Genomic DNA, 12294 nt, shown 5'->3' on the forward strand with positions numbered 1-12294 from the left:
GGTAAGTTCATTGGTTCTTGCAGCTTAATTGCAATCTCATAAGAAAATTCCACTTCCCCAATTTGAGTTATTTTCTCAGTAACCTGATGTTGGTTTGAATCGAAAATACTAACGGTTATGTCACTTACGTAAAAATAAAGGTACAAACCTTTCACACCGCAGTAACGGTGATAGCAATGATTCTGCTCTTGCAACTCATAAACATAGTATCCGCTGCAATTTCGTATCTGAACCGGTCTATTCCACAAACAGCAATCTGACTTCCAATGAAAACACGCCTTTGCCGTCACCAACTCGTAAGCCTCGGAGGGATGCCTACCACTGATCCAGCCGACTGCGTGGGTATTACATCTCCGTTTTGGAATGCAGTAGGGCGCCATCATTGTACCAGCGGCCCCGGTGAAACGGTACCACTGACCACTTACAATTTTAGATTTATCGCAGGACAAAGGGCTTAGGGAATGTTTCCAGTATCTGTCTGATTCGTTAAGTTCTTGGTATTGCAAAGGGCTACACTCAGCTGGTATTGAAACTGTTTTTAAATGAAATAATTTGAGTGAGTTACATGACAAGGCACTTTCAACTTAAGGGAGCTTTTGAGGATACCCAAAAGGTCGTAAAGTTCAACTTTATCATCGAAATTGTAAGAGGGTCCCTCATACTTTTTACATGAAGCATAATTGGGCGTGAGTGAGTTACATGACGAGGCAACCTTCAACGAAAGCGAACTTCTGAGGATACCCAAAAGGTCGTGACGTTCAATTTTTTGATGGAGGTTGCAAGAGTCCATCTCTAATCCAAGATATGAGATAGAGTTCGGAGAACAATTTCAAGAATCTTAAATCATTAAAGATCGAGCAGATAGCACTAATGAGATAATTCCTTATGGAATTTTTCTTTACGAAAAGAAATGAACAATGCACATCATAATTTATCATTGGCTACTCAAATTAAGGTTATCACAACACGGATGGCGAGGTCTACTTCCTTGGTATAATTTTGACAATATTTCACAAGCTTTTTTCCTTCCCTTATTACAATTCAGAAGTAGCTGCATAATCTAAAATAATGTTAGATTAATTCCACAATTAGGACAATCTATGCAAATATATTTTAATTCTAGCAAGTTTTAGGATTAAGATTCTAAGGTTTAATGTGAATACGGAGTTTTAGCTTTTTTCCAAGATTAACCCGGCGAAAAGGTAGTTCTAAGTTCACCATGGCGATATTTGACAACTATACTTCTTTATTAATTCATTTATTTATTAATTTGCCTATTATTTTTGTTTATGCAGCAGTTGTTTAACTTGTGTAGTTTTGTTCAAAAGTCTACCGAGAATGATTACTTAATCTTACCTTTACATGACGCTCCATCACCGGTGAAACCCCAGTTGCAAACACATTTAAAAGAACCTCCAGTATTGGTACATTTCGCATCAGAATGACAGTTGTGGGTCTGAGTTGAGCACTCGTTGATGTCTGTCAAGAGAAAAATGTTGAATTAAAGATTCACGGTTTGATCAAGGTGGACCGAGGTTTGAGGAACAATTTGAAATCATACACGTAAATTGAAAAGATAGGTTTAAGGCGGTGACACTAAGCTACAAACAGATTCTCAGTTACGTAAATGTAGGGGAACAGAGTTCTGTAACTTTGGGAAGGCAAAAGAAAAATATCTATTTCCAGATGTTCAGGAAAACAAGCAGTAGAACACCTTGAGGTTTACATATTGGCTGGTATCGAGAAACAATTTGCATTTGCAAACAGGAAACTGCTTCTTTCACGCAAGGTCAGGTTTCTTAGATCTAGATACCAGTCTTGCTGCAGTGTTTGGTACGCATCACAATTATAGTTGTGATTTAGGAAGTCAGTCAGGAGTAGCGTTATAATGACGATCGAGTTTGTAAATAGTAAATGCATGAACTATCCTTTCACAATCCGATCGCAACAGAATTCACTGAATTCTACCTATGATCGTAATGAAAACTTACCACTCCGCGGATTTCCTTCATAAATTTACTCAATTACTTGAGTAAATTTTTTTTCATATCTACTTTTCCTGGAGTAAGTCCGCCGAAGAAATTCATAAGTCTTACCGGTACATGACTTGCCATCACCGGTGAAACCCTCGTTACAAACACATGCAAAAGAACCTTCAGTATTGGTGCAGTTCGCATTTAAATGACAGTTGTGGGTGTTGGCTGAGCACTCGTCGATATCTGTCAAGAGAAAAATGATTCGCGTTGATTAAGGTCGGGCGATAGGCTTGAGTAACAACTTTTTAGCCGTCAAGTCTTGAGAAACGTCTTCAAAGTTTTCTAATTTTTATAAAATGGATTAAGTTTCATAAATACACTCACCCCTGCAAGGATTTCCTTCATAACCATCTTGACAACACCGTGCGAAACCATCCGTAACTTGACATGCGTCAGTCTCATCTGTAACAACATTTGAGTGAGTTCTATTAATCATTTTTGCGAATCTTCCTTAGCAGTCTAAAACCAAGTGGATAGTATTTTCTCTCTACTAAACTGTTGTCTTTGGATTCATTTATGAGGAGTTCAAGTCACCATGGGTATAATGTGATTTTAAAAATAGCACACTTTGCTTTGGCGAGCTTGAAAAGGAAAAAAAAGAAAATATCAGAGGGTTTCTGAGAGTATTTAGCGTAGATAGTTTGATGCCAGGTTCAACAGGAGAGTAAATTATGTTACTTACACCAAAAGTAAAAAAGATAATAAGAAAAACAGCAGCGAAAAAGAGAAATAAGACTTACTTTTAACACCGCAATGACGAGCCTGACATTCCATAGGCCTTTGCAATTTATAAACATAGAATCCGCTACATCTCATTATCTCAACTGGATACGAGACATGACAACAGTTTTGGCCCCAATGGAAGCATACTGTTGTCGAAACTAAAGGGTTATTAGAGGTGGGATGGCTTCCATTAACCCAGCCGGCCATTTGGCTATTGCAACTTAATCGCGGAATGCAGTAAGTTGCCATCATATATCCGGCGGCCCCGGTAAAACGGTACCATTGGTCATTTGTGAGCCAATTATATTCACAGCCTTGGTAAGAAGGGTTCACATTACTCCAATATCTATGGGCCCCATTCAGTTTCCGATACACACAAGGATGACATCCAGATTTGTCATGGTCTAAAAGGAGAAAAAGGTTTAAACTGAGTTACATCGGCGAGTTACGTCGGAGAGAAAAGAATGTCAAACAATGAGCATCTTTTCTACGAGTGCGTAAAGCGCTTTATTTTTTATCATTTGTCATATTTGTTAAGGAGCAACATGGGAATAAAAGAAAAACAGAAAGAGATCAACTCGCCTTTAACGAATCCATACACCTCTACTCTCAGACAGTCCCAGCCTGTGTTCTTTGTTGGATGGAAGCGAATGTATCTTGCAACTACTGGTATTGGCAGCTTGTGGCGGTCCACGCCGGAACCATTTCCTATTCTGTGGAATTCCTGAGGAAAGTGAGGAAAAAATAACAGCGTATTTTAATGTCATCTAAGCAGTCCCTCACGACTAAGAAACATAATGAGATATTACAATTAGAAAATGATATATTTCTCTGTGTTTGGTTAAATGATCGCAGTTTGGATTATCGTCCGTTGTCAATTTACAATCACCCTAGTATCTTAGAGTTAGCATGATACTGGAAAGTTTTTGTTATTACAAGCTTAATGTACACGTTAGGGCGAGTAGGCCTAACGTGTACATTAGGCTTATTTGAGGAGTGATCATGATTGATCAGTCATTGTCAGTCGATTATCCATCGTTTGATCAGTAAATTGTTTCCCATTACAACCGATCTGTTTATCTTCCAATTGGGCGGAAGATCTCTCGTGACTTCTCAGTGAAAACCTTCTAATCCAGAATGACATGTTAAAGTTTCTTGTTTTTTTCAAGAGGGTAATAACCAAAGTTTTCGCAATGCCCAACCAGAAGGATGATAGATAACTTTCGGGGCAATAGGAAATATGAATATACTAAAGTATATATCCCTAAAGGATCCTTCTGATGGAACTTTTTAAAAGTTATTTGAAGGGAAGACTTAAATTTAAACGTAGAGGAACTTGACAAAATGAAGAGAAACTTGCAATTCAAAAAACATAAAAGGACCATCTGCTAGGACACAAAAAATTAAAAGCGGGAGTGCATCACGTTGTGGCGTGCGAAGTTTCCAAAGCTAAGGGACAACTGCCATCTAGGCATATTTTGAGAAAGCAAAGTGAGATATAACTTTTTGATACAATTTTTAAAAAAGGTTCCTTCAAAGGGTCTTTTATGAATTACGAAGTTTGGAAGCTGTCGGCGGACTCTCGGTATTTATGGTCAGTGACTCGTTGTTGAAAACTAGCCAAATGCTCATTCAAATTACCACTTTTCCACCATTTCTATTCTGGTACGTTTTCCATGTTTGTTCATCCCCAGAGTAGAGAAGCTTAAAATCTGTTGTACAACTATTATGATGAGAGCCTCCCTGGGTAACAACAGCACCCACGTAAAACTCTTTACCAAGATCAACCTGGAGCCAGTCGCTTTTATTGTTATTCCCTGCACACCATGCATGATGAAAAAGTCGTCCATACGCGGGTATTTTGTCTCCCAAATAGGAAGAAGCTGTCATCTGACTGTCAGGGATGATACTGTTACTGACAACACCAACAGCACTATAAAAGCACGCATCGAGGTGTTCTGTGCCAAATTAACAAATCAGTTCAGATAACTTTTGTTTTTTCATCTTTCAAAATATCGCTATTATTATTGATATTATTATTACATTTTGCTTGTGGTACTTACAATCGAGACAGCCTGGTGTCTTGTCTTGTAAACATCAGCAACTTTCGATAATGTCTGTTTTTTGGCTTCTCGTTTGATATCTTTAGTTTTCTTAACAACTTAAACCATAATTTTTACTTAATTCTAGTTAAAAAATCACCAGTTGCTTACAATCAAACCGTTTGACATACAAAAGGGAGGTACACAGAATAGCAGAAATTGTGATGAGCAAAGAACATTGCCATTCCGCGCTCTGAATCCAATTAAGAAGATTATGCATGTATGATATACAGTCAAGCCTGTATCAAGCAGCACCGTGGTAAGCAGTCACCGTTTATCAAGCGGTCGATTGTCAAAGTCCTGAATTTATTTTCCCATTAATTAATGTAATTTTCACCTCTATCAAGCGATCACCTCTATTATAGGTCATTGTAACCTTTCTGTTAATGCTGTCGCATTAGATTTATACAGCGGCATTTAGTTTAAATTTTGTTACCAGTCTTCGCTCGGACAAGTGATACATGTTTTCACTGTTCGAGACAAGGTTGTACCTCGGCCAACCTAAACGAATTTCAGGGTGTTAAATTTACTTCAAGCATCTTATTGTCAACGGTTTTACTCGACCTATATAAACGGAAAGGCCAAACGGAAACGGAGGACGATGTAACAAGGAACCTAAGGAGTGATTAAAGGTACAAACAATTCTACGAGACTGAGCGTTTTTAATCTTCAGGACAGTATTTATTACCGACAGTTACACTTTTAGTGAATCCTAATAGCTTTTTTGTATTGTTTCTCAATTGTATTGAACAATCATTCAAAGCGGAACCAGTCAGATAAAACTAAGAACAATCTTTCAAGCAAAATTTTCTCAATATTTTCCTTCCGAAATCAATGTTGGTAGCATTTTTTAACGATGTTTTGTACGTTACGTGGCTAGTTATGGCATAGAATTTCGGCTTTTTTATGGTTTTTTTTTTATGTTCATCCCTTTCCGTAGTCAAACCCCTATTTCCCTTGGGTTACCGCTTAAAACAGGATTCACTGTACGAAGAAGCATAGTTTTCCATCTTTGTTTTCCATCTCTTTTTCCTATGTAACGTATTTCTCAAGAATGCAAACATGCTTGTAAACTATGAAATAAATTCATTACAATGCCATCATAAAGCTTAAAATGAAACCATTTATGAACAAGCATACGTACCGGTGCAAACTCTAAGAGAACAATCTGTGATGTTCACTACTGGTTTGTAGACGTAATAATGGCCACAATTTCGAATTGAAATTTCGTACTTTTCGTCAAACTTACAAATGTCATTCTCATGACGAAAGCAAAGCACTCGATCGACAACCCCCTCGCTAACACTAGGATGGGCCCCATTGATCCAGCCTGGATTACTTGTTCCACAGTGGTGTGCCCGTGGTGGGTTGTTAGGAATGGCAGCTCCTCCTGTCCCTATAAATCGAATCCACCGACCAGAAGTAAAATTTCCTTTGTCACAGACTGTCTCAGTACTGTTCGAATTGAAGACAGAGCGGTTGGGCTCGTTGATTGTGTCATAATTGTTGCATTCTGCGATAAATACAGACAACCATCTGTCATTAACAAAACCGTTGGACTAATCTTCGTATTTCAACAAAAACAGTTATGCAAAAGAAGCAGTGCTAATCGAGCGTGTTTCACATAAATGCTTTATCCCTAGTTCACAAAGAGAAGATGGTGCATTTGATTAACTTTAGTCAGGTAACAGAGTGGCCTGTTCCAGAAGGTCAGTGCGCCGCTATACCTGAGGCTATTTTTGCATTGGAGGGACAACTCGCTTGTTTTCGTTTGAAATATCTAGATGAAACAGATACTCAGGCAAAAGACCTCTCCAACGAATACAACATAAAACATTCCTAAATTTTTTAGCTCAGGGTGTATAAATCTTTCCACCCTAGAAGATGAAAAAAGGAGAGGACATCAGCATCACAACGTAAAGCATTCGTGTTGTGAGTGGAGCAGAAAAATTAAACTCACCCTGGCTTTCAGTCAATGTTTGATCAAATCGCACCCTGGAAACCACAATTATTCTAACTACAACCAGGTAGCTTGCTTTGTCGTTGGCTTTTTTAAGGAGATCCATAGGATATTTCGCCTTTTTTCTGTCACCGGTAGATGAAATTGTGTTGGTTTTCGTTTTGTATGAATAACGGAAAAAGCTCTTCCTTACCTGACGGCTTATCGGAGCTACTAAGTCGCCCATGATGAAGTAAGAAAATCGTCAGCAAACACAGGAAAATCTGTCACAAATAATCCACATGGGTTGAAATGTAATAACGAGAATTTACAATCAAGTGATAGCGTTTTCTTTTAGAGTAGGTGGTTTGCGACCAGAAGTAATATTTGCCAAAAATTACATCATGTAGTCTGACCATTCTGGTGAGGGTAGTTATGACAGCGACTGTTGTTAGAGACAGGAACCGACGTTTAGGCTGCCTGAACTGAAGTCATCAACAAAGTCAAGTGAAGAGTTACTTATTATAGTTATAGGGATCGCTTCTGGTTTAAAATGGGACTATGGAGAATATATTACCAACAGCACAAAGTACTCGCAACAATTAACTTCGAAAGCGAATTAACTGAATTATATAAGATGCCTTCTAAGAGAAATCCAGAATTGATGACGGGTTTTGGGCGTACGCTATTACTAAACTCTCACAGAAAATGCTAATTACAGAAAAACTGACAAAAAAAAAACCACCTTTCTCGACTCCGATGGTACTTCTTCTCAGTTTGTGGAAAAGTTTTCTCTGTTACCGACAATAGTCCTTTTAAGACAACTCCCACCAAGGTGATCAGACTAAACGATCGGTAGTTGCATATTCTTATATTCTTCTCTTAAAATTATCAAAGAAATATTGGATTTTAATCCAAATAAATACAAAAAAATTAGAAGACGTATCATATTTCAAGTCGACTTACATTATACCTGTATGAGTTAATAAGTTGAAATAAATCGATCTCACCTACTTTGTGATAAGAAATTTTGTTTCTATCCTTTAAAAGTGTTTTTGGTTAATAAAAGATATGTCTCTTTCAAGATTAAAATCATCGTAGTGTATTCATTAATGTTCAAGGATCACAACTCTTCCCTGAATAGTTTAAAATTTTTTTAGCTAAATCCGGTGCCTCAAATATCTAACTATATAATTTTAAAGCAATGATTTGACTATAAGTGCTCGTTCTCCTAATCCATTACTTTGTATAAGTCAATCCTAAACGGGAAAAACTTGCCCAAAGTAATCCAGAAAATTGTATAGTATATAGCAACTTTTAGCAAAATATCAAGTACTACTTACTACTGTATTGATGGACGAAAATATTCTCAGCTGTTTCGGGAACATCGCGACTTCGCATTATTTCTTGTTAACACACCCCAATTTGATTTACCCGAGATTTCTACTTTACATTGAGAAAATATCCTCAATAATTTATCAGTATGCGAAAAGTATGTATTCATAGTGAGATGCTTTGCTTTGTATCAAGTAATGAACAGAAGGCTACTTTTATTTGGCTAACAAAGCAATGCATGATGTCATGATCGATTTTCAATTATCATCACCCTCAGTGTGCTGTGATCATGGGAATGAATCTAGCACGTGGGTGTCTCTTTATTATTTATATATTTTTCTTGACTTTAAATTTTAAACAGAAGTTCATTTCGATTCTTAGCATTTAAGATCGTTAAATTTTTTGGTGAAAACACGATATATGTATTGTGGAGAAGAAGTTTGTATTCAATTTGATTTGTTACGTGTGAGCTTCTTTTTTCGATTCGGTTTTAAATAAGTAAATGTAATCAGTTAACTAAAGTAGATTGTGAGTTTTTAAACAAGTAATAAACAGAATATCAAAATAACGCTATTCACACGAAATGCTTATTACTTTTGTATAATTTGTATCACTAATCAGACAGCATTATACTATAGGATACGGTGAGCTAATATTGAATTTTTTAATTTATTTCTGATTAAGGAAAAATATCATTTGAAGGGTTCTCGCTTTTCTTCATTACCTTCATACACTTTATATAAAACTTCTTAGAAGTATCTCTCGAAAAAAACTATTTTGTTTTGGTTTAGTCCTAATCCGGTTTTATGAAAAGTGGTCATCGGCAACGGAACTTTTTCTCGTGACAAGTTCGCCATCAGTTATGCAAATTAAAATTGAATAAAACAAAGGGAAAGAATGGAGTGGATTTATAGAAGATCTTTGTTGTATCAACTGCGTATTGAAACAACCATTTAAATAAAAACTATAACTTATCTAGAGTTTTCACCTTTAAAATCGCAACCTTCTTTCACACTGTGCATGTGTGTTAATTACCCTCAGGAAATTCAACCATTGCTTTTGATAGAATTACAAAGAAGATATTTCTTGTTGAGCCCTTGAAATATATGCACGTATATTTTGTAGTGAACTATGTTTTTTGCTCGCGTGGATAAAGTTCATCGCTAAGCGCTGGGAATGAATCTCCGCTCAGGTCTTTAAGGACAAGGAAGACTCAGTTCCATTAACTTTCACTGAGAATACAATAGTTCTTTATACCTTAAGTAAATTGCTCTAATTTGTCCGACATAGCCTGGCTACGTGTTCTTAGTGGATAATAAACATCACGAGTTGCCAGGGATAACTCATGTTGAACAGGGAAGTCGGAGAAATTCGTCTGCCGGGGGGATTCTCCGGCTGAAGTGAGTGATCCTTCACTGGTTAACATTTAATATTTGAATTGATCTGTTATCGTACGATAATCATCCTCAAAGGAAGAAATATCTTTATTATAAAAGTGCTAAATGAAAAATAAAACTGTTATTTCAGGATGAGTACACTGACGAAATCAAACGAAATCGAAAGGATTCAACTTAAGCAAAAACTGTTCCGTCAATGGCTGATTCTGAAGAAACAGGAGCAGTTTAGAAAAATTTCACAGCGTCTCGCGAATAATCTCTTTTCGAGCCATGGTTTGCACGGAGCACATTTTCATTAGAACACTTACTTAGTACCTTACTCAACTCAACTGAATACATCATAGGCCTGACATATTAAACCATTAAATTTCATCTCATCGCTAAGAAGGAAACAACTGTTAATAAGGTCTATTGTTTTATCAAGACGCTTCCAATCAGATGAATAAAGGCTGATAGTTTCGAAAGAAACTGTTTGGGGCTGCGTCGGTGGGAGTAACGAAATAATTTGGATTTATCAACAAAGTTGAAATGGTAAATTAGCCATCGTAATGATTACAAAAGCTTTCGAGCGTTAGCCCTTCGTCGGAGCGAATAGAGGAATTGTGGGTTGTGTGTGCTTTTAAAGGAAGAAAATGAAGCTACGTTATTGGTGGGGAGCATGGCAACGAGAAAAACATGAATAAATTAGTGGAATAAAAAGCGTTCGTTGATCCCTGTGGAATTTAGACTACCGGTTTGAAAGATGAGCTTTTATTCAAGATTTTTACGGCTTTCCGCGCCACCTAAGTGCAAGGAAAGACCGCAGATTGCCATGTGTTGCTTAGAATGATTAGGTAAATTAAAATGTCTAGCGACTGGTTTCGATGTGTCCTTGTCATTCCTTTCCACGTCTCGAAGGTGTTCTCGGAATCGGTCACCTAGTCTTCTGCCTGTTTCGCCGATGTATATCTTTTTGCAATAAGGAAGTTATGCAATAGATTACATTGGCGGAGGTGCACGTGAAGTGATCGGTGATCTTAATGGATCGTTTAGGTCCCGATATTTTATCAGTGTTGTGAATGAAAGGACACGTTTTGCATCGTGCACGAGCGCATTTAAAAGTGCCTGGTTGGTCATTAGTCTGTAAAGAACTTCTGACCAAAAAATTGCCTATGTTTTTGTCGCGTTTGAATGAAATGAGCGGAGGCTGCGAAAAGATAGTGCTTGTCTCTGGATCGTTTTGAAGTAATTTAAAGTTTTTAAGAATGATGGATTTAACTGAGTGATTGTGAGGGTGAAACGTGAGAGTGAATGGAATGCGGTCGGAATCTTCCTTATGCGACGTTTGTAGTGCTGAATGTCGATCAATAAGTTGAGCGCGGTGGTAACCCGCTTGAACGACGGAAACAGGGTAACCACGTTTGTCGAAGAACTGGCACATTGACTCTGATTTGTGGTGGAAATCAGAGTCACCACTACATAAACGACGAAGTCTTAGAAAATGAGAAAAAGGAATGGAATTCTTAACGTGAGATGGATGCGAAGACGAATATAACAAGTAATTATGCGAGTCTGTAGGTTTGTAATACACACTAGTGCATAAACCGTTACCTTCAATTGAAACTTTGACGTCTAAAAAGGATAAAGAATTGTCAGAAATTTCCCAAGTATATTTCAGAGCCGGGTGAAAAGAATTGACTGCGGTTATGAATTTAGTGAGCTCCTCTCTGGTAGAGGAGGTAGCGCCGATACGGTCGTCGATGTAGCGACCGTAGAGTTCAGGTTTGGACCCGTTGTATTGGCTGAAAAATTGATGTTCGACAAAACCTACAAATAGATTGGCATAGCTAGGTCCTATTTTGGTGCCCATGGCCACACCATTGGTTTGTTTGAAGAAGTTGTACAGAGAAAACCTTCTGCTTGGAGCTTATTTCAAAGTGATAAGGTGCACAAACTATAAGATTTGACACCTTTTCTACGTCTTTTTTTCCAAAGTGGGTGCTAGTTTTGAACTAAGAATTGTTGTGGAGCTCAAGATAATTTGATCGAACTTCTCGTATTTACTTTTTACCTAAAACTCACAAACCTAACAACCCGGGTCGGCCCATTGTCTCGGCTTGCAGTTGCCCTACCGAACTTATCTCCAGCTATCTAGACAAAATTATGGCTCCCATCGTCAAAACTTTACCATCATATATTAAAGACAGTGAACACGCTCATCAAATTTTTCAAGACTTTAATTTCCTTGGCCAAAACAAACTTCTTTTCACCATGGATATTACGTCTCTTTACACTGTCATTCCTAATGGCGAAGGCCTTCTGGCCCTTAAACATTTTTTTGATCAACGAACTGTTAAGGAACCTAAATCTGAAACACTACTACGCTTAGCCGAACTAGTGCTCACACTCAATTGCTTTTCATTTGGAAACAACTTACTTACACAGAGAAACCATGCAATATAAACGCAAAAATTTGGGAGAATACGCGATCGTTTTCCACCGTTTCTCCTGAAAGTATACCTCTTTGCTTGAATGTTTTCTCAGGTTCGCTTTTACGAAACAAAAGCGCAAATAGCAGACTTGCAGGGACAACAATCAAGGCACTTTCCAAAGCGATTAAAAATTGACTTGGAGCGACTAAAAATGGTCCAATCTGTAATTTCGTCGGTGTTAGGTCCTCTTTTTCATAAAACATGGCAGATGTTACCATTGACAAGAAAAGAAGACTCCAACAACAGGATGCTCGCTGAACGCGAGTGAAATGATGTCTTGGCTGCTTCCAA

The 12294-nt window shown here is 37.6% G+C and overlaps 1 protein-coding gene across 1 annotated transcript; it reads right to left on the reverse strand.

Annotated features, from left to right (window-relative positions):
* Window positions 1–1907: 1907 nt before the first annotated feature.
* On the reverse strand, window positions 1908–3104 carry LOC148729203 (pancreatic secretory granule membrane major glycoprotein GP2-like). The gene is made up of 3 exons (XM_088725462.1): window positions 2777–3104; window positions 2361–2438; window positions 1908–2219 (listed from the first exon to the last, which is right to left on the reverse strand). Exons 1-3 carry the CDS (start codon window positions 3009–3011, stop codon window positions 2017–2019), a joined length of 516 nt encoding a protein of 171 aa, XP_088581588.1. The 5' UTR covers window positions 3012–3104; the 3' UTR covers window positions 1908–2016.
* Between the last annotated feature and the right edge of the window lie 9190 nt (window positions 3105–12294).

Source organism: Stylophora pistillata, chromosome 6 (assembly GCF_964205215.1).
Source record: "Stylophora pistillata chromosome 6, jaStyPist1.2, whole genome shotgun sequence".
NCBI classification, from domain to species: domain Eukaryota; kingdom Metazoa; phylum Cnidaria; class Anthozoa; order Scleractinia; family Pocilloporidae; genus Stylophora; species Stylophora pistillata.